Genomic DNA, 18,629 nt, shown 5'->3' with positions numbered 1-18,629 from the left:
ATGGAATATTGTTGTATTACGTAATGTTAAAAAAATTTAGATAATTACATATAATATTTAAATATCCTGTTATACATGTAATTTTTCGTATAAAATAAGATATATTTACTTAAGAAAAGCAAAACATATTTTTTGTGGAATTACATAATTTCTATATTTTAATTTCTATATTCTAAATAAAATTACATGATTTTTTATATTTTCGGAACTAATCGTGTAATTTTTACATCTATTATATGAAAATTTACTGAATTTTTTTACAGTGTATATCGAGCATTATGTGTAACAGACATCCTATGTTACTATGAATGCAACACGATCGAAAATAAAATAAAATTTCTGAAAAATCAGCTCAATTTTTTGAAAAGGAAATCTTAATCGCAGAGGATATAAGTTCACTCAACAACTTTGACACAACTGTCAGTGAAGCGAATAGACGGGATAATCTTACTTGATCTCATCCAGATCGATCGGCGAGTCTTCGGGACTGCCCTCGGAGCTAGCCGCCGTGTTGATGATGGGAATGTCGGACGGCTTCCTGACAGACGGCGGGCTCTGCGCCTCCTCGTTCTTCTCGATGCTGCCCAGGGTGGCCGCCAGCGTTTTGGCTACCGCCGACTCCTCCGACGTCATCGTCGCGTTCGTCGGCGTCGCCGTTGCCGTCGTAATCGACGTCGTCGTCGTCGCCGTCGCGCTCGCCTTCCGATTCTCGTCCTCGAGCTCGTCCTCCAAGTCACTCAGACCCATCTTCTGTTGCAGCGCCAATTGCGTCTGCCGCTCGATCTCCCTGATGTCTTCCATCGTCAGACCGTTCCACTCATCCTGCCAGGCCCAGGCCTGTCTGTGCGCCCGCACCATCGTCTTCCGCAGAGCTGGAACCGACCTTAATACGTCTCACGCACGGCCGACCGGATGCGCCGGTTAAAATTAACCCTTTCGATCACGACCTCTTATGTGTCACGGGAAAAAAGAAGCTGTTCCAGAAGCGGCAACATCCGATGTTACGTATCACAAAAGTAATAGCTTATCGATAACGAAACAGACAATTCTGCTAATTCCACAAGTTTTTTTATTAAATTTATTTTGATTTCTTGAATGCTTTTATTTTTATCAGCGAATATAAAGATATGGGCTATAATATTAAAGCGTTGGCAATTCAAAAAATCTAGAAAAATGTTGGAGATCAATAAAGTTGTAAATATGTTTAAGTTAACTTTTATGATTAATACAAAACGATAATTTAAAACGCGATTGGCTTTCAATTTAAAACAATCTAACGAGTTAAACAAAATTTTTTTCTAACGGAACAAAGATTCGTGATCGAAAGAGTTAACCCTTTAGCTGCCGGGTTCTTTGCATAAGAATTTATATCGTGTTAAATTTGCCAAACTTAAATCAAAGCGTTGTTATTGATAGAAAAGCAAAAAGTAAATAAGTACGTACGTTGGAGTTTGTTCAAATTCTTTTGGCTGCTTTTTTTTTTTTTTTTTTTATAAACTGTGATTTTGCAGTGCAACCTTTATAAAAGTTTCTTTTCAAATATTTAACATTAAACACGAATTTAAAGTCACGCTTTTACATTGGCATAAGAAGAAAGGATTCTTCTTTTTGACTCGTTAATTCTAACAAAATCCGAGAGATTCTGTGTACCGAGCAAGTGAATTCTAGTTCGCACTACGAAGAGAAAAGCGCGGCACTTAAATTGGCAAGGCTGAAGTTCCTCCAATTTCGTTTAATCCCGAAGGAAAAGAGCATGCGATATTTTTATGAATTCAGAGCTTTCTGCAGAAAATCTAATTTCTGGGAAGAGATCTTCCCGGTAAACTGATCCGATGAAGACGTCAGTCTCGCGTTGCTCGAAAGATAAAAATGTCGGAGTTAAATGCCCGGCATCCAAAGGGCGAGATAGGGCAGAGAGGTGAGCACGTAACAGTACTAACCTACGTCGTGTATGAACTTTTCTAATTTCGTTTGCATGCCCCAATAACGGAACTCTACTCGGCATAGCTTGTACGCGCACATTAGTGACTTTCCCGACGGCGTTGGCTGTTGCTTTCCCTAGCGAGAGAATCGCTAATGTATCAACGGTGAAAACTACTTAAGCGGATAGGTGTAAAATTCTTTGAAAGAGATAGAGAAAAAGGGTGAGAAAAATAGGGGGATGTATACTTCCACATCGGCCCAATAATCCTCCAGCCACGTGTCCTCTAATGGGCCCCTCTTCGTCTTTTCCGACACGTACAGCTTGGGATCCTCCTCCTTCACGTAGTCGGCCCCGTACGGCTGATCCTTGACAATGTCGATCAAATCTTGGAAACAGATTGCCGCGGAATCAGTCGGAGCAAATGTGACATTTGCGTTTTTTTTTTTTTTTTTTTTTTTTTTTTTTTTTAAATCAAAATCAACAGAATCGTGAGCAACGATAAAAACCGATCGATCGATTCGAGTTTTAATTTACACAAAAAAAAAGAAAAACAACGAACAACAAGCATTCATCTACAAAGTTAGGTAAATCGTACGAAAAAAAAAAAAACTGAAAAGTTTGAAAAATATCACGAGGTTCGTCCTAATCGTGACAACATTTGACGTCACAAGGTTCACGGTATTTTTGCTTTCATGGTTCAGCTACATCGCTGGTTAAATGGCACGGTGTTCCGTCTAATCTAATCTAATCTCCTACCCACGATCCTGTTCCTGTAATCACTGCCGGTGAGATTGAAGACGTTCTCCTGGTTGCCGTCGTCCGGGAAGTAGTAGGTTTCGATCTCGACGGAGAACTTCTCCACGAACGGGCACGTGTAGCGGGTCTTGGTGTACGGATAGGCATTCCATGCTTCCTCCTTGGCGATCAGCGCCGACTTGGGCAAGAGGCTCTTGAACCAGCCCGGCAGATGACTGCCCACGTGATAGATTTTGTGTGTGTACTGCCCGTTACCGCCCGGACCGTTGCTGTACGGCTCGTTCTCGATTATCTCCACGCCGCTACCGGCACCCTTGCTCTCCTCCCGAGATTTTTTCTACGCGAGTTACACAGAACGAGAATGGTTATTGATCACTTAAGGAACACATTCGCCGTCGGCCATAAAATCTTTATCCTCATCTTTATCGATGGAAGAACGACGGCCGTCGTCGCACGGACATCGCATCGTACACGCGGAAAGGTCGCTAAGAGGAAAAAAAAGCAGCAAAAGAAAAGGATAGACGCGCGTGTAAAATAACCGCGCGACGGACAAAAAAAAACCGTCGATGTAACCTCGCATCAGCATTTAAATGTATAATGCGTTTTACGAGAGAAATTAATCGCATTAGACTTCGTTATTGGCCATGCATGCGTAATGTCCGGCTAATGTGCATAATTCATAATAATTGGCAAGTAATATTCAATGTGTGACTCCTTATCCGTAAAATCGCAACATCGTACGCAAATAAACTCCGCAGAAAATAGACAAGTTGAAATAAATCAAACTTCTAAAGAAAGAAATCGCGGATTTGCGCGGCTCCTAAAATAAATAAAGTCTCTGTAATTTGCGCGGCCGCGAGAATCAAAATTTATACGTTTATAAATTCGCGTGGAACGCGCGAAATGCAAATAAATGTCAATAATGTGTAAATCGAGATTAATCGAAATTATATTAAATTGCCGTTCTCTCTCCCGCGGTGCATGCCCATGCGACTGGTTAATCTGGCGATAATTACCGCTATCATGTACAGCTGAGCGATTCGATACTCCTCTACCGTGAGAGGCAACGGTATGCGATACTCCTTGATCAACATTTTGTGGGAGCCTGTCCTGTATCACCCGTGCATCTTCGCAAAGTGCATCTCTCCTTCAGAGATACCAGGCGCTGCCGCGTTCGACGTCTTCGCAACATCTCGAGAGATCTTTCTCGCCAGGAATCACGAGTGACGTCTCCATTTTGCGTCGTCAAGTGTAATCCTCTGCAATGGTAGGAAAAAAGATATTCTCCATATCGCGTTACATCGATCTGAATTCAAAGTGGCAAATGCTACGATCGCTACGCGGATAGTATTCGAGAACCCCTCCGATTTCACGCGCGCGTATCGAGTAATAACGATCTTGGTGAAATCCCAAGGATGGTGGGCGCCGCTTGGAAAAAAGCACCTTGGAAGCGTAGAGTGAGTCGATAAAGGGAAAAATAAAAGGCAAGCGTGAAAGAAGAGCATTTCTTCTATTGTCTATTCTGTTCTTGTTAGCATCATACTCAGTGGCAATTTGCATAATACTGGTAAATATTGTAGATGAAGACAGTTGAATGTAACAAGAGTACAAGTGTGTGTGTGAAGTATTCGATTCGATTTCAATCTCCACGGTTCGAAAATTTTGAAGAGCTTCGATTACGAGTCAAATGTACTGACAATCTCATAAAATTATATTTAACCCTTAATACGCTGGCTGGAAGTGTCAAAACAAAGTCTGACTTTGTGAATTTTTTGTGGAAAGATGGAAAGAGATGAAACAGCCGAGTTTGTTTCTAGTTATATTGTACTTCTCTCTCCCTCTCTCTCTCTCTCTCTCTCTCTCTCTCTCTCTTCGTCATTTAAATTTTAGAGAAGTAATTTAAGAAGTAATTATAATTTTAGATTACAATTCCACCACGCGAAAGTGTGCGGAGTACGTTTGCATCTCACCAGCGTGATTAAAGTGACTTTATATCATGTTATCAATTATTTTCCTTACATAGAAATCTTTTTTTATTATTTGTCTTAAAATTCAACGTAACGATATTTATATTGTTAATTAAAAATTACGTTTCAACGATTCAATTTGATTTATTTCGATTTGATTTGGAGGAATTTTTGTTGATTCGGTTTGATTCGGATTCAAACAAAGAAATTAAATTCGATTCGATTCGATTCGTTAAAAAACCTTGATTCACACATCTCTAAACAAGAATATGTACTTTGAACTATCAAGTGAATAAATAAAGGATGATTTAAAATTAAAAATGAGACGTGCGGCTTTAATTATTGCGATTAGAATTTCTTGCTAAAAAAAGCAGATATCAAAAGACGAAGAAATAATAGGCAGAATTTGTATTATTATATCCAAGTTGTGCGTCGCTGGAATTTCTTTGATTAATTGAATTCTTTGACAGCTCATCTTGATAGCGGGATACACGCGTTCTCGCGAACGCAAACCATCGTATCGCAAGCTGCTACTCGAGTTCAGCGATACGTAATTATCTCATTCTTTCTGAAGCGAATATTTACTATGCTGGAAATATTTGCAGTTCCGTTGTTAGTCATCGTTGAAAGTGGCCGTTAATAGTTGACGCAAACAATAAATCCGCGTCTAAATAATGGAAGTTTCAAGTTTGCCATTAACGCAATTGGGTTTTTATCATTCGATGAACAAGTATCCATTTATCGAGATATACTTCTATGTACGCTGGTATGGCCTTGGTGCATAATTAATAGCTAAACGAAATAATAATGGATTGCCTGCAACATCGAATAATGATGCAACGATTATGTGTATTTCGAACGATAAATCGAAAGCTATTAATTACACACATCGTCAACAATCATTTATTATTTAATCAACCTCGCTGTTTTATTGTTTTTATTGTTTTCCTTCATTTTCTCATCATTTTGCTCATTTTAAATTGGATACCAAATCTAAAAACAAACGTGCCTTAAAAAAGATCACTGAATTTTAAAACTATTTTCGCGACCTCGAACAGGAAAGCGAATCGTTAATTTCATACTTTAATGGCATCATATTTTAATCCTTCTGTCCTAATCTCGCGCGAATAATGTTATTCCATGAAAATTGCCGACACATCGCAGCCTTACAGAGAACAAGTTTCTGCTCCAAACAGCCGCGTTCTCATACCCAGGCAAAAGCAATAAACAAAACGTTACGCAAAACGTTTATTTATACGCTGGTCAGACCCCGCGCTCGGGCGTACTTGAATTTTATACCTCGCGCGAAATTAGCAGCCGGCAATTACGCGGCACAGATCGACTTGCTGCAAAATCCTACGTCTGTATTCATGAAGCTACAGTCCTGTAAGCACACGCATACATACACACACACACACATATGTACACCTACTCACAAACAAAATTGCAAACTTTAATCGTCGTGCTGCGAATACAAATGCACGTTTACTCTATGCAAGCGGGAGCAGTAGATGTCGATGATAACGTCGGACGTACCATTCACGGCACCGCCAACGTGCGACGTAGTTTCCGGAGAAGACACTTTCGAGTTTTTACATCTTCCTCGTGCCCCGATTAAAGTTCGCTTCGCGGTAGAGAGGATACGTGGGATCTGATGGTCACTGGAGAATATACGCACGTGTCACTCGACGTCACTCCAGTTCCAGAAGACCAAAGGATTAATTATCCTACGTTCGCTGAACGTAGGATAATTAATCCTTTAATCTTCAAATTCGCTTCCCACAAGCGCGAGAAATTACGAAAAGAATTCAGTTCGTCGATTTTGAATGTAAAGAGCGCGATTTTCAATGTAAAGAGCTGTTACTCTCTGTAAATAGTTATTCTTTTTGATTCCTTGTACACCTTTGAAAAAATTTTTATTTAATTATTTTTATTATACACTCACTGAAAAAAATAATCTGATTATATTAATAAAACTTGTATGATTGAGTGTTTCTGATGAAGCCAAGTAGAATTTCTGGTTATTATAATCAGAACATTTGATCAATTTTATTAAAATCTGGTAATTCCTACAAGATTTCTGATTCGTCCGTTTTTGAACAGATGTATTGGTTGAATCTACCAGATTTCTAAATGATGCAACAAGACTCTTTTTCTAGTGCACGTAAAAGAATAATTTAATAATTTAATAACAAGTGTGCATATAATTATATATGTATATATACAATATTTATATTATACAAAAAGAAAGAATTTAGAATGTTTAATCAAATAGAATTATTAATTTAATGAAGAATAAGTTTTAAATAATGATAAATAAAATGTAAAGCGCGGATTATTGTGATTAAATAACATATTGCAAGAAGGAATTTTTAAAAATCTCTGTAAATAATCTCTTTGAACGTAAACAATTTTTAAATTCGACAGCACGATAATGTACATTTTTCATAAACAAACAAATATGTTCCTCATAGAGAATACTTGATAGCCTTCATTTATGTCAACAAAAAATAGAAATTGACGTTGCATTAACGTGTCATTTTTGTTACACCCGTCTCGAAATCGATTGTGAGAGTAACGATATCGCGGCAACATTAAACTCAAGAATTTCCTCAAATTTCAATATTGGAATGAAGAGGAAATAAATACAATAAAATATAGGATAAAAATAATACACGTTGCAATTCATTGAGGAAAATATTTGTGGCTTCTTTTTTTTTACATTGTACGTTCACGTTGATCCAATCAACCCAAGCAGAGCAACGAGTCATAATAACGTAAGAATGACATTAAAGTGAGTTGATCAAAAAGCGACTTTTAATAATCATTTGCAGTGATTTCGACGTCTTTTTGATGTCATGATGACTTGTTGTCCGCTTGGGCAAAAGAAATTTGCGCGCTCGAAAATCTCTGGGCCGAAGGGCGGGCGGTCCAATTTACCGATAAAAGGGTTAAACAATGACGTCAAATGATGCCAATGATGTCACAACGGGGACGACGGGGAGACGTGATTGAAGGGTACTACTAAGGAAGGGCGGCTCGACGGCGACGGCGACGACGACGACAACGACAACGACGACGGGACCGAGTGACATCGAAAGACACACGCACACACACAAAACACGCGAACACGGCGACGCGTCGCCACCGACTGACGGAACGGACCGGAGGAGGCTGCTCGATTGGCGGCGCGATCGCACGCGCGACTCGTCGAACCCGCGAAATCGCTGCCGTCCAATCGGAGCTCGTACCTCGCGACCCGACGAACCCGCGGGCAGGGCCGTAAATTAAACGGCGCCAATGAACAAACATGTTATTTTACACAGCGAAGAGCAAGCCCGCGCGCGTAGGCCGACGTAGTGAAACGATTTACGCACGCCACATGGTTGAAGAGGTTTATGTGTATGTGCATGTGTATCAATGGTCCGGACTGCAATTAGCTTCTTCTCTCTTAATTATTAAAGCATTTATAAGAGACTAGCTATATTGCACAGTAGAGAAACGACGTAAGATACATGATCTTTTAAATTCTGCATTTATAATACGCTTTTATATTTATACGAGGTATTACCGGAATGCGCTTTTATATCATCAGGATTATACCATTAATTCATAATATAAAGGTATACTCTCGTAATACGGAAAACGAATAATGCAAAAGCAATTTGCTGAAGAATTCCTGTCATAACAGCACAAGATGTATGAATATTCTAGAATATCATATGAATATTCTAGAATATCGTACGAATATTCGTGCAATATCGTAATATCGGAATACATTTTTGTACAATATCGTAATATCGTATATAAATTCGTACGATATCATGATATTTGTACGATATGCCGTTAGGATGTGCGATCACGCTGACAAGACTAGACCCAGGGGCTATCGCGATCTATCGCAAAGCGGTATAAAAGACGTATATCGACGTATATTTGCAGATCTCATATGCGCGTCTCCGAAACGGAGAAAAGAGCATCGTGACGATTCCGCGATGATGACAGCTCGACGATAACTCCCGCCCCTTTATCCGCGTGGCGCGGATATACGTGAGATCTCGCCGGGGATCGTTTCCAGATAATGGAGACGTGATACCGGAGATTGTTGTTAGATAATAGAAATGTGACGCCGGGGTGGTTAACTCGCCACTGCCCGGACAACTACCGTCCTCCGCCGCCACCCGGTCTATTGATCGCCCCCGAACGGCCAAGAAGGCGCGAGACCAGCTGCGCCACTCGCGCGCCGGCGAACCTCTCGCGAGCGGGCGAGACCGAGAACGTCGACGGCGTCGCGACGACGCCGCGACTCCGACGACGTGCGCGTCTCGTCTCCGCCGAAAGATCGCCTTAACCCTTTTGGGATTTCCATCGTCGTCGTTGCTCTAATTCGGTAGCGAGACACCTTGAAAATATCCCGCCTTTTGACAACCAGATTCCGCGAGCCTAACTTTCATCCCTGGATGCTCTCTCTCTCTCTTTCTCTCTCTCTCTCTCTTCGAAATCTACGTCTTCTTTCGAAATCTCATAATTGTGAGAAACCGTGCTTTCCTGGACTTTTCTTTACTCGCTTAAATTTCATACAATAAGAAAAATAAAAGAAAAGCACAAGGTCTAACTGACGAAAGATATAATAACGTACGAGAAACAGTTTTAACAAAACGACTCTGGAATTTTTTTTATTGAAACTTTCATACAACGGTTTCAAACAATTATTTCCACAACAATTTTAAATAAACAAATGTCATCGAATCATGCGGCAGATGAATCATGAACAAGTCACAATCACTTTACGCAGCCAAGAGACCTGCTTTAATTAACATTTAATATTTCAAATCTGATCTCCCCCCCCCTCTCTCTCTCTCTCTCTCTCTTTCGGGCGACAAGAACCGATTAAAAATTAAAACGATCGTCGCGTGTTGGTAGATAAGTCATCATGTTCGTTTCGCCGCTATTTCCAGCTGCCACTAACCAGGACCAAGTTATTCCCACTTCTGCTAATTGCCCGCTTTCTTGAGTCTTTCGTTCGGATCCTCGACTTCATAACCGTGCGGCGGTACCGGATTTTTCTCGGGATTATGGAACAACGAGTGATTGCCATCACCCCAAGGAAACGGCTGTTGAAAGAAAAAAAGAAAGCTGTGGATGCAGATTTCTTAACCGTTCGCGTATCGAATATTCGAGAGAATAATATTTTTAAAGTATGATAGATTCGATCAAGATTGATTCACTACGTAAACTCTCTGGCAAATGATACACGAGCAATATTAATTTTACGGATTTTTGTTTTCTAGGAGAACAAACAAGTTAATTTTACCTCGAATCACTAAAACAGCGGTTAAGAGAAACGTAATAAAATTGGAAAATAATTCTGTTTACAAAACCAAGATTAAAAAAGACGGAGCCTTTTTCCATCATTCTCTCTTTGACAAATTTTACAATCTCTCTTTGACGAAATGTAGCAAAAATTATAGAGAACTTTATAACAGGATACTCTCACTACTCTCTATGAATTGGTAAAATTTTGGTTTACAGTACTATATTTATTACAACTGTGATTATCAGTGATCACAGTATTCAATAACTTTCATTGATTAAAAAGGGGATATTCTGATTGACCGGAATCAGAGAGTGTATTATTACTGAAAGACAGTGAATGTATCCACTAATTGATATAGTTATAAGTACAGCACTGAAATCATTATTCACTGTCTTTCAGTGAATAATACACTGATTCCGAATTAGAGAGCAGAGTAAGAGGTCAGTGAAATTGTGGGACTTCATTAATCGATAATCGAGACCGCCCAGAAAATAGGTTTAGCTGTCAAAGAGGCATAATAGACTATTGTGTGATACATGAATGACCGAATAAGAATTTATATGAGTTCCAAAATCATCAGAATTTAATTATTTTGTAAAATTTAAAGAAAAACTATGAATGCAGATTCTTTAACCATTGAATATTTGAGAAATATTTTCTAAATAGATTCGATTAAAATTGATTCGCTGTCTTATTTTTATTACAGAATTCACAGAAGGAAAGCAAATTATGATTTTATATCTTTATGCTTATTTAATGCAATTTAAAAATCCTGTTCTAAAATAATTTAATGAGAATTAAATATATCTTATATTCATTTTTATATTTGATCAATATTGAACTTGATCAATATTGAACTAAATTTCTTTGCACGATCTGCAATGTAATTGTAACCTGCAATGATTTTATACATTTGTACATTGATGAATCGTTAAAGGTGTTACAGGCAATAGTTTTAATTTTGTAATAATAATTTCAAAAATTAATGGAAAAGTATAACATTTTTTATTTGTGTTTACCATTTGATATTAAAGGTAACGTCATATGATGAAATGTTTTCTAGATGAAGTAGTTTCTATGATTTGAATTTTGTTCTTGTTTTTTTTTTATATAATGTAATTATACGATTTTTTTATAGAACATGATTCCTTTAATTATTCTACAATAAAAGTATTAAGGTAGAGATATAAAAATGAAAATCAATATTTTACGAGATATTTTCTATATTTTATTCTGACATGTTCTGGCACATAAAATATAAACTATCTCGTAAACTATTAAATTTTTCATCCTGTTCTCTCTCAAGTCGGTCCTTCACGAATGAAGATCGCGATCTTCTTTTGATGTATGTTTATGCATATTCCACGGTAACTATCTTGGCAAAGATATTCTCGGTAGTTTGTCATTGCCTTGCGCGAAATGATGATCAAAAATCTGATATATTCTGGATTTGAATCCTGGATCTTTGGCACCGAGAGTAGACGCGCAATTTTTACTCCACGATCATCACAAAAATTTTTATAATCATAATTTTTTAACATTCTTTAACACTTTTACGCACAAAAAATTATACCTGTAACATTTTTAATAATTCGCCCCGTATGTAAAATGCCTACAGTCGCCACGTCATTAATCAATGATTAAACAAGGCACCTGTCGCAAAATTTGCCGTTACAAACATAAAATGGCACTCGTAAAGTCATATAAAAGGGCCTATGTTCGCCCAACTGGCGGATAATAAATAGAAAGATTTCTTAAGTCCAGTTTCTCCTGACTGTTCTAACAAATGGGGCCGACCAGAACCTTAGTCCGACGATACATGTACGGGAGATTCAGGAACGGCTCCCTCGGCTGCTTCGCTTTTTCTCGCTGCCGCGCATAAGTAATCGCCGACATGATTACGACGAGTGGTAACGCGACGCAGAAGGACAGCATACGCCAAAATACGAGCTTACGTGGATCTGTGTTCACACAATCGGTCACATTGTTATTTACATGCGATTAACGTTGGTATTACTAGAAATTCTACAGTCAAATTAAATTGCGTTGCACTCGTCATATTTCCCGATAAATTAAATTTGTGTCAATGGCACTCGATTCTCAATCCATGAAACATTCCTCTTATGAACGTGAAATATTGAAATAAAGGGTGCAATATCAACATAAAGCAAATCAATTAGATTTGAGTTATATACTAATAAAATTAATTAACAGTACTTAAATTTTGTTTTAACCGGAAGAAAATCGAGAAAAACGTTGATTAAATGTTGATTAAAATGTAATTAATTATTTTTCATTTTCGTGTGATATTCAATAACTTTCCCGAGGTAAGTTAATATATTTTTTTAACTAAATTAAGTTAAAGTTAATGGTTTATAAAATTAAGTTTATAATTAATTTAGTTTTGTTATACGAACAAAAAACTAACTAGTAAAAAATTACGTTAAGATTAAATTAACTTGAGTTAAAAGTTAATTTTGACAAATATTATTCATATTAAGTTAGAAATTTGTTATTATTATTTTTTTTAAGTTAAATTACTCAAAACAATTATAATATGGATCATTTAATATTTTACTTGTAAATTAAGTTTATATGAAATAAATCTTATTTCTGTGAAAAAGTATTTTTTCTTTTACATAGATAAATTTATACTTGGGAAAAAGTTAATAAATTTAAATTTATGTATTTAAAAAGTAACAAGTTAAATTAACCAAGTAAAAAATTGTTAACTTTTTCATTTTATTTTTTAATTTTTAACTTTTTAACCAGTTACTATCCAACTCTGCTTTATCCCTCTGCCTCACATATTTTGTTCAATTTATAATTTTAAAAAATAATTCTTTCATCTTCTACATATTTATACGTAATAAAAGAAACTGACGATCACAGTATAAGTATAGCACTGCAAACCAAGATTTGACTGATTCATCGAAATTTATAATAGTCTAAAGTCCAAGTTTCATTTTTCTAGAATGATACATGACTCTGTGCTCTTTCTCGGTTTTCTGTAAACATCCGCTTTTCGATAGATCATCGTTCACAATTCTGAGTCATCTAAATCTCAAGTCATCTAAATCTCGGCGCCGCAGAATTCCTGGTGCACCGAGTCACAAATTTATCGGGAAAGTTCGAGGTACGCGTGTAGGAATTCACAACGTTGTACCGGAGTGCGGGTGATAAGGTGGTGGCATGGGAGAAGGACACGACGGTCTCGAAGGGCACGGTGGGCAGGGATCGCAACGAAACTCATCATCCGTTGGGCTGGAGCACGGATCTGGCTCTGGCACGGTTCGCCGCGAGTCGCAGTCCTTCGATTTCTCGAACATGCCGAGCTTTCGTCGGAATGTCAGACACCGCAAATCGGATGGCCTCCAAATACGAGCGAACGACGTCATGTTATGCCTCGTGTGTTGCCTCACGTCCTCTTCGTTGCGCCTTCGAAGGGAAATTTGCCTCTCTCGAGGGAAATTCGGGATGAAAGGTGCAACCAAGTCTTAGGAAACTTAACCGTGAAAATGTTCTCTTCGCTTAGAGCTAACGTCAACGGTTATCACACGATAGTCGATTGATGTGAACGATTCAAGAACAGAAAAATGAATAACGAATTGGCGGAGAATCCGGTGTAGATGAATATTGACTAAAGTAGTGATGTCCAGGATTTGTAGGATTTGGGCTTGAAATTGAAATATATAGAGATCAAGGTTTTTGGGCGCCAAATAGAATCGAATCGAATTTCATTTCTTTGTCCGAATCCGAATCAAATCAAATCAACACAATTTTATTGGAATCAAATCGAATCAAAGCAATAAAACGCAACTTTTAATTAATAACATAATTGTTACGTTGAATTTAATTTTAATATACAAATATAGCAAAAAAAGATTTCTATGTAAAAAAAATAACATTGATAACGTGTAGGATATAAAATCATGTTAAATATATGATTTTATAAAATTGTCAATGCATGTGATTTGTATTCGAAATGTTTCTAATAATTTAGATTCGAATCAAAAATTTTTAATGTTTTTAGAGTTTCGTCTGAAGACCATATATCACGCGCTACGAGAAAATAGCTACAAAGTGAGAAGTAGGAATGTCAATAGATATGAACAGCAATACATTTCAACTTCAAGTCTAAAAAAACTACAATTCCTGAAAAACACTGGATTAAAGTTAATCTCCAGAGGTCGTACATTTGCACATTTCGATGCGCGCAAATGTATTTGAGAAATAGGAATCGGTCATATTTAAATTTCACTTAAAATATATATATTAAAAAAAAATAAAATAGTTATTTAATATTTATTATTTTAAATAACTTCTTATGACCTATTTCTTATTTTAAATAAAAAACGAAAAAATCATTCAAAGTTATACATATAAATATTTTAAATAAGATTTTTCTGTTGGTTAATTTTGATTGGATTTGCCTTTTTTTTATTGAAATAAAAAAAAATAAAAATCAATGTTGTAAAAAAAAATTTAATGGTTTTATAAACCAACCTAAAAACCCGAAACTATAAATGCTATATAAAAAGCTATTTCTCATTTATTTTAGCTATTTTAAATTACGATGGATACCGACAAAGAAAACAAATTACGTATGAGAGCTATTTTTCTTAGAGACAGAAAAATATAACGATAACTGTAACGTCGATAATACACTGACATATGTCACTCTTCGAAATGGCTTTGCGTCTAAAAGTGTTTTTTTAACAAAACTGTTTTTTTTCCTTTGATACTGAAAACGATAAGAATTCTAACAAATTGAATATAAACGCAACTAAAATGTATGCAATACATACGAGATGAAAATGTAACTGTGTAATGTTTGGACTGCTATCCAACCGCAAGACGGATGTTTATTAACGCGCGGTAAACGCGCGTTTGTCGTCTGCACCTGTGTGAAAGATTATTTTCCTATAGCAGCTTTATCACGAGACCAAATCGAAGGAGCAGGAAGGGGCCAATTTCAACATGCTGGTTTTAATTAAAGCCAATGAAAGATTCTATTAAAGAGTTTCGTACATAATACGCATAACACAATTATAATGTAATATATAATATAGTATAATATAGTTATAACTAAATACATAAAAATATTTAATGTTTAAATTAAAATAAACAAATTTATAAGAAAAACTATTTTGTATTTCAAATTTTGTTTCAAATATTTTTTTTTCTTATTTTATATTTTAAATAAATCGTCTCAATTATTTTACCGATCCCTGATTTGAAATGTAGAATCTATACGATGGATAGAAATAAACCTAGACACACGTTATTCAGGTTAATTAATGTAACCAATCGATGTTGTTTGCGAGAAGCCCTAAAAGCAACGGTTCGATACGCTTTGCTACAACGACGCCGACGCGAATCTAACAAGACATCGAAGAAAATGTGGTCCCGTTTAATCCCTTCGGAAGATGAGATTAATGGCGAAGTGCACTTAAACGCGAAGACGTCGCGCTTACGAACGGATGCGTCGCGTGATAAACGGGAGCATCGCTTAATCCGCACTCTATCGACACGCCACTATGTCTGGACCAGACGGAAGCTAGTAAACAGTCCGCCACCTGCATATCGCAATTCCCACAGAAAATATTTCCATATTTGCCTCTTGCGACACATATTCCTCTTGGATCAAGTATTTTCTTGGAAATTCGCTCGCGGAAAATTTTGTTTCTTCAAAACAACTTTTTTTTTATCCGAACAGAATAACAACATGACTTGTTATTACACTGAGAAAAATGATTTTATTATATCAACAAGACATGTATGATTGAATGCGTTTTGGGGAAAAAGTCAAATTTCTGATTATTGTAATAGAACTCGAGATTTTATGATCAGACCGTTTAGATTTTATTATAATTTAATAATTTCTAGATTTCTGATTCGTCTGTTTTTGAATAAACGAATTTATCAGACTTTTAAATAACACAAGAAGATTCTTTTCAGTATACGGACTAGAGTTAAAAAAGCCAAACTGAGAAAAAAAACATATACAATATATATATATATATATATATATATATATATATATATATATAACATATACAATATATATATATATATATAAAATTACGAGAAAGAGAGAAGAAAAGATGGCTATCATGTAGTTATTATAGCCACTCGTGTTGATTATTTTCGTTATTAGATGATAAGTTCTACTAATTACCTATTTTTTTATTAAAAAATACTCTAAATATACGAAAAAATTATTGGTATATTATTGAAGAACTGAAGTTCTTTAATATTGTACCAGTAATTTTTTCATCTTCTTGTAGCATTTTTTAGAGAAAAAATATTATTTGTTTAATAGTTTGTCGTTTTATAATGGCGCTAATATGTCACAACACGCAATAGCAAAACATTTGCTATAAGGCATTTTTTTTACTTTTGCACATTTCGAAACTTTCAAAATACATTTTAATATTTGATTACATTTAATTACTTCTTCAATCATTTTAAACTTAAGCTTATTATCATACGAATGTACACAAACAGTCGAGTGTTTTTTTTTTGTTATTTAACTTTTTATTCGGTTGTACGCATTTTGAATTGTGCAAAATTAAACAATAACATGGTATTTTGATAATCAGCCTTTATATATACTAACATTTCAAATTTTTAAAGTTTTTATGTAGAGATATTTGATAAATTGATTGTAATTTTACTATTAATTTATAGTTTACACGAATCATAAATTTTCAGTACTGCAATCTATATGCGAAAGGCACGTGTACGTACATACATTTGCATACATTCTGCAATGTTTTTCTTCACATAATTTTATAACAAAACACTGTATTTTTTAAATTAAAAAATATCAATTTTTTAAATTTATTTTTATTTTTTGATAAAGCGCATTATGATCTTTGTTTTTCTTTGACCCATTATGCAGTGTAGCCACATTTTTATAAATAATATTTGGTATAATAAATATGTCATAACTTTGAGTCTAGAATCTATTGAAGAACAATTTACTTAATATATCATTGAGTTTTCAATTTAAAATATTAACAATTAATATTAGCATAAAATTTAAAAGTGCCCACCTTCTCCTCTACACATATACATATAATTACGTAAGTACGTAAAAAATACACTGAAAAAAATCTTTATTAGATTATCAAATGAATGAAGAAAAAATTCGTGTATATCCATAGCGATGTCCAAAGAAGCGAGTGAAATAATTGAGGCCTGCATACCTAAATTTAATCTTAGACGCAATATCCGACACCACTCGCCAAGAAACCCTATTTGGCCTTCCATTCCCATAAAGATTGAATATCGAGCGAAGGAAGGAAAATAAAATTGTTTGCGAGCCGACGACAAAGAGCTTGCGCTTTAATTCCACCTCGGATCTTTCGTGTGACATTTAATTACACCCCTCAAATGTCGCGAATATTTATCTTTTCACACCGTGGCCGAAAAATCGAAAATCGAACTTCTGAATTTGATGGAATTGTAATGTCACCGAGCTGACCTTTCAAGGAAAATGTGGTTTGCCGGATATTCCGCGCTCGCACGCGCGCGCGCACCACACGATATTAATACAATAATTGTGCGAAAATATCAAAGGCTTCGAGCATCGATCACGGCGGATCGTTAGGATTATTATTAACCCCGACAGACATGGGGTTTTTTTTTACCGATAAAATAAGAATGTCCACTCTTAACTTATTTACACAGAAGTGTATTGGCATCGATTACGTCTCTCTTTACAAGATTTTCCATGCGCCCGGGCGCATTTATTATTGACCCATATTCGGAGATTTACGATCCTTATTCGATTAAACTTGGCAAACTTGATTTTCAACGGAATGGAAATCCATCATGAATTATGCATGATTTCCGTTCCGTTGACGCCTCGTCGATGTTTATTTGTTTTATTGATAAATATGTATGAATATGTGCCCCCGTATAAATGCGCCGAGCATATTATCGATCTCGAACCAGCGTTAATATTTCCTAAACCGTGCCACACGAAATGTTGGTTTTCTACTTGTTTGCCTTCTCGAGAATGATAGCGAATTATCCTTGTGGACGAGCAGAAACAATACCGTCGGATTCGCACGGGGCTGCTTCCTGGGAAATGGGGATACGTCGATGCGACTTGCGCGGCAACCTTTGACATTTCAAAAGGGCGGGTCGAAGTTTCCTTTCCACCCTCCGAGGGTAGGCACACTCCCGGTGTGACCCAACATCCGGCCGAAATGTGTACGGCGCATAAAAGATCTACGTACTAATTTGCTGAACTGCAAATGAGTTTCGATCTCTCTCCTAAAAGTTTAAGACTTTAATGTTCGTTAATCTCCTCGACTTCCTTTATTTTTTTTCTTTTCCTTTTTTTGTTTTTCCTTTACTCCCTATCCCTGATTCTTTCCAGTTGAACGCAATACGTCCTCCCTCCTCTATGCGCTTTCGTCATAGCGACATTTGCAAATGAAAGTACACACGAAGCGCGCAAAAATGTTTAAAGTGCATGTCACGCTCTCATATATTGCTCGAAAAATATATAACTGTCTCCTTTACCGTTAAAATTCTCAAAAAGCGACTTGTACGGCTTTATTGTGACATAAAGGTACTTGCAACTACCAGCATAAAAGACTTCTACTTTACATGTATCTGTTTTATTTTCTTTTGGAGTTAAATATAC

The 18,629-nt window shown here is 36.2% G+C and overlaps 1 protein-coding gene across 14 annotated transcripts in view; it reads right to left on the bottom strand.

The window, feature by feature from the left end:
• Positions 1–18,629, bottom strand: part of LOC105197575 (protein retinal degeneration B) — a 43,158-nt gene that overhangs the window by 20,589 nt on the left and 3,940 nt on the right. For 7 of the 14 annotated variants that reach the window (XR_005575155.1, XR_005575163.1, XR_005575164.1 and 4 more), the window contains exons 1-7: positions 7,588–7,836; positions 6,184–6,308; positions 3,697–3,939; positions 2,681–3,017; positions 2,170–2,309; positions 1,941–2,058; positions 452–872 (exon numbers count right to left, since the gene is read on the bottom strand). Coding sequence is in view for 3 of the 14 variants with exons in the window: in XM_039451410.1 (XP_039307344.1) it covers positions 452–872; positions 1,941–2,058; positions 2,170–2,309; positions 2,681–3,017; positions 3,697–3,774 (1,094 nt within the window). In the remaining 11 variants the exon portion in view is untranslated. Of the gene's footprint in view, positions 1–451; positions 873–1,940; positions 2,059–2,169; positions 2,310–2,680; positions 3,018–3,696; positions 3,940–6,183; positions 6,309–7,587; positions 7,837–18,629 lie in introns of those variants that run through there. The other 7 variants (XR_005575167.1, XR_005575168.1, XM_026138373.2 and 4 more) reach the window with 5 other exon arrangements.

This window comes from Solenopsis invicta, chromosome 1, assembly GCF_016802725.1.
Source record: "Solenopsis invicta isolate M01_SB chromosome 1, UNIL_Sinv_3.0, whole genome shotgun sequence".
Taxonomy (NCBI): domain Eukaryota; kingdom Metazoa; phylum Arthropoda; class Insecta; order Hymenoptera; family Formicidae; genus Solenopsis; species Solenopsis invicta.
This window is presented reverse-complemented; position numbering and strand designations above follow the sequence as displayed.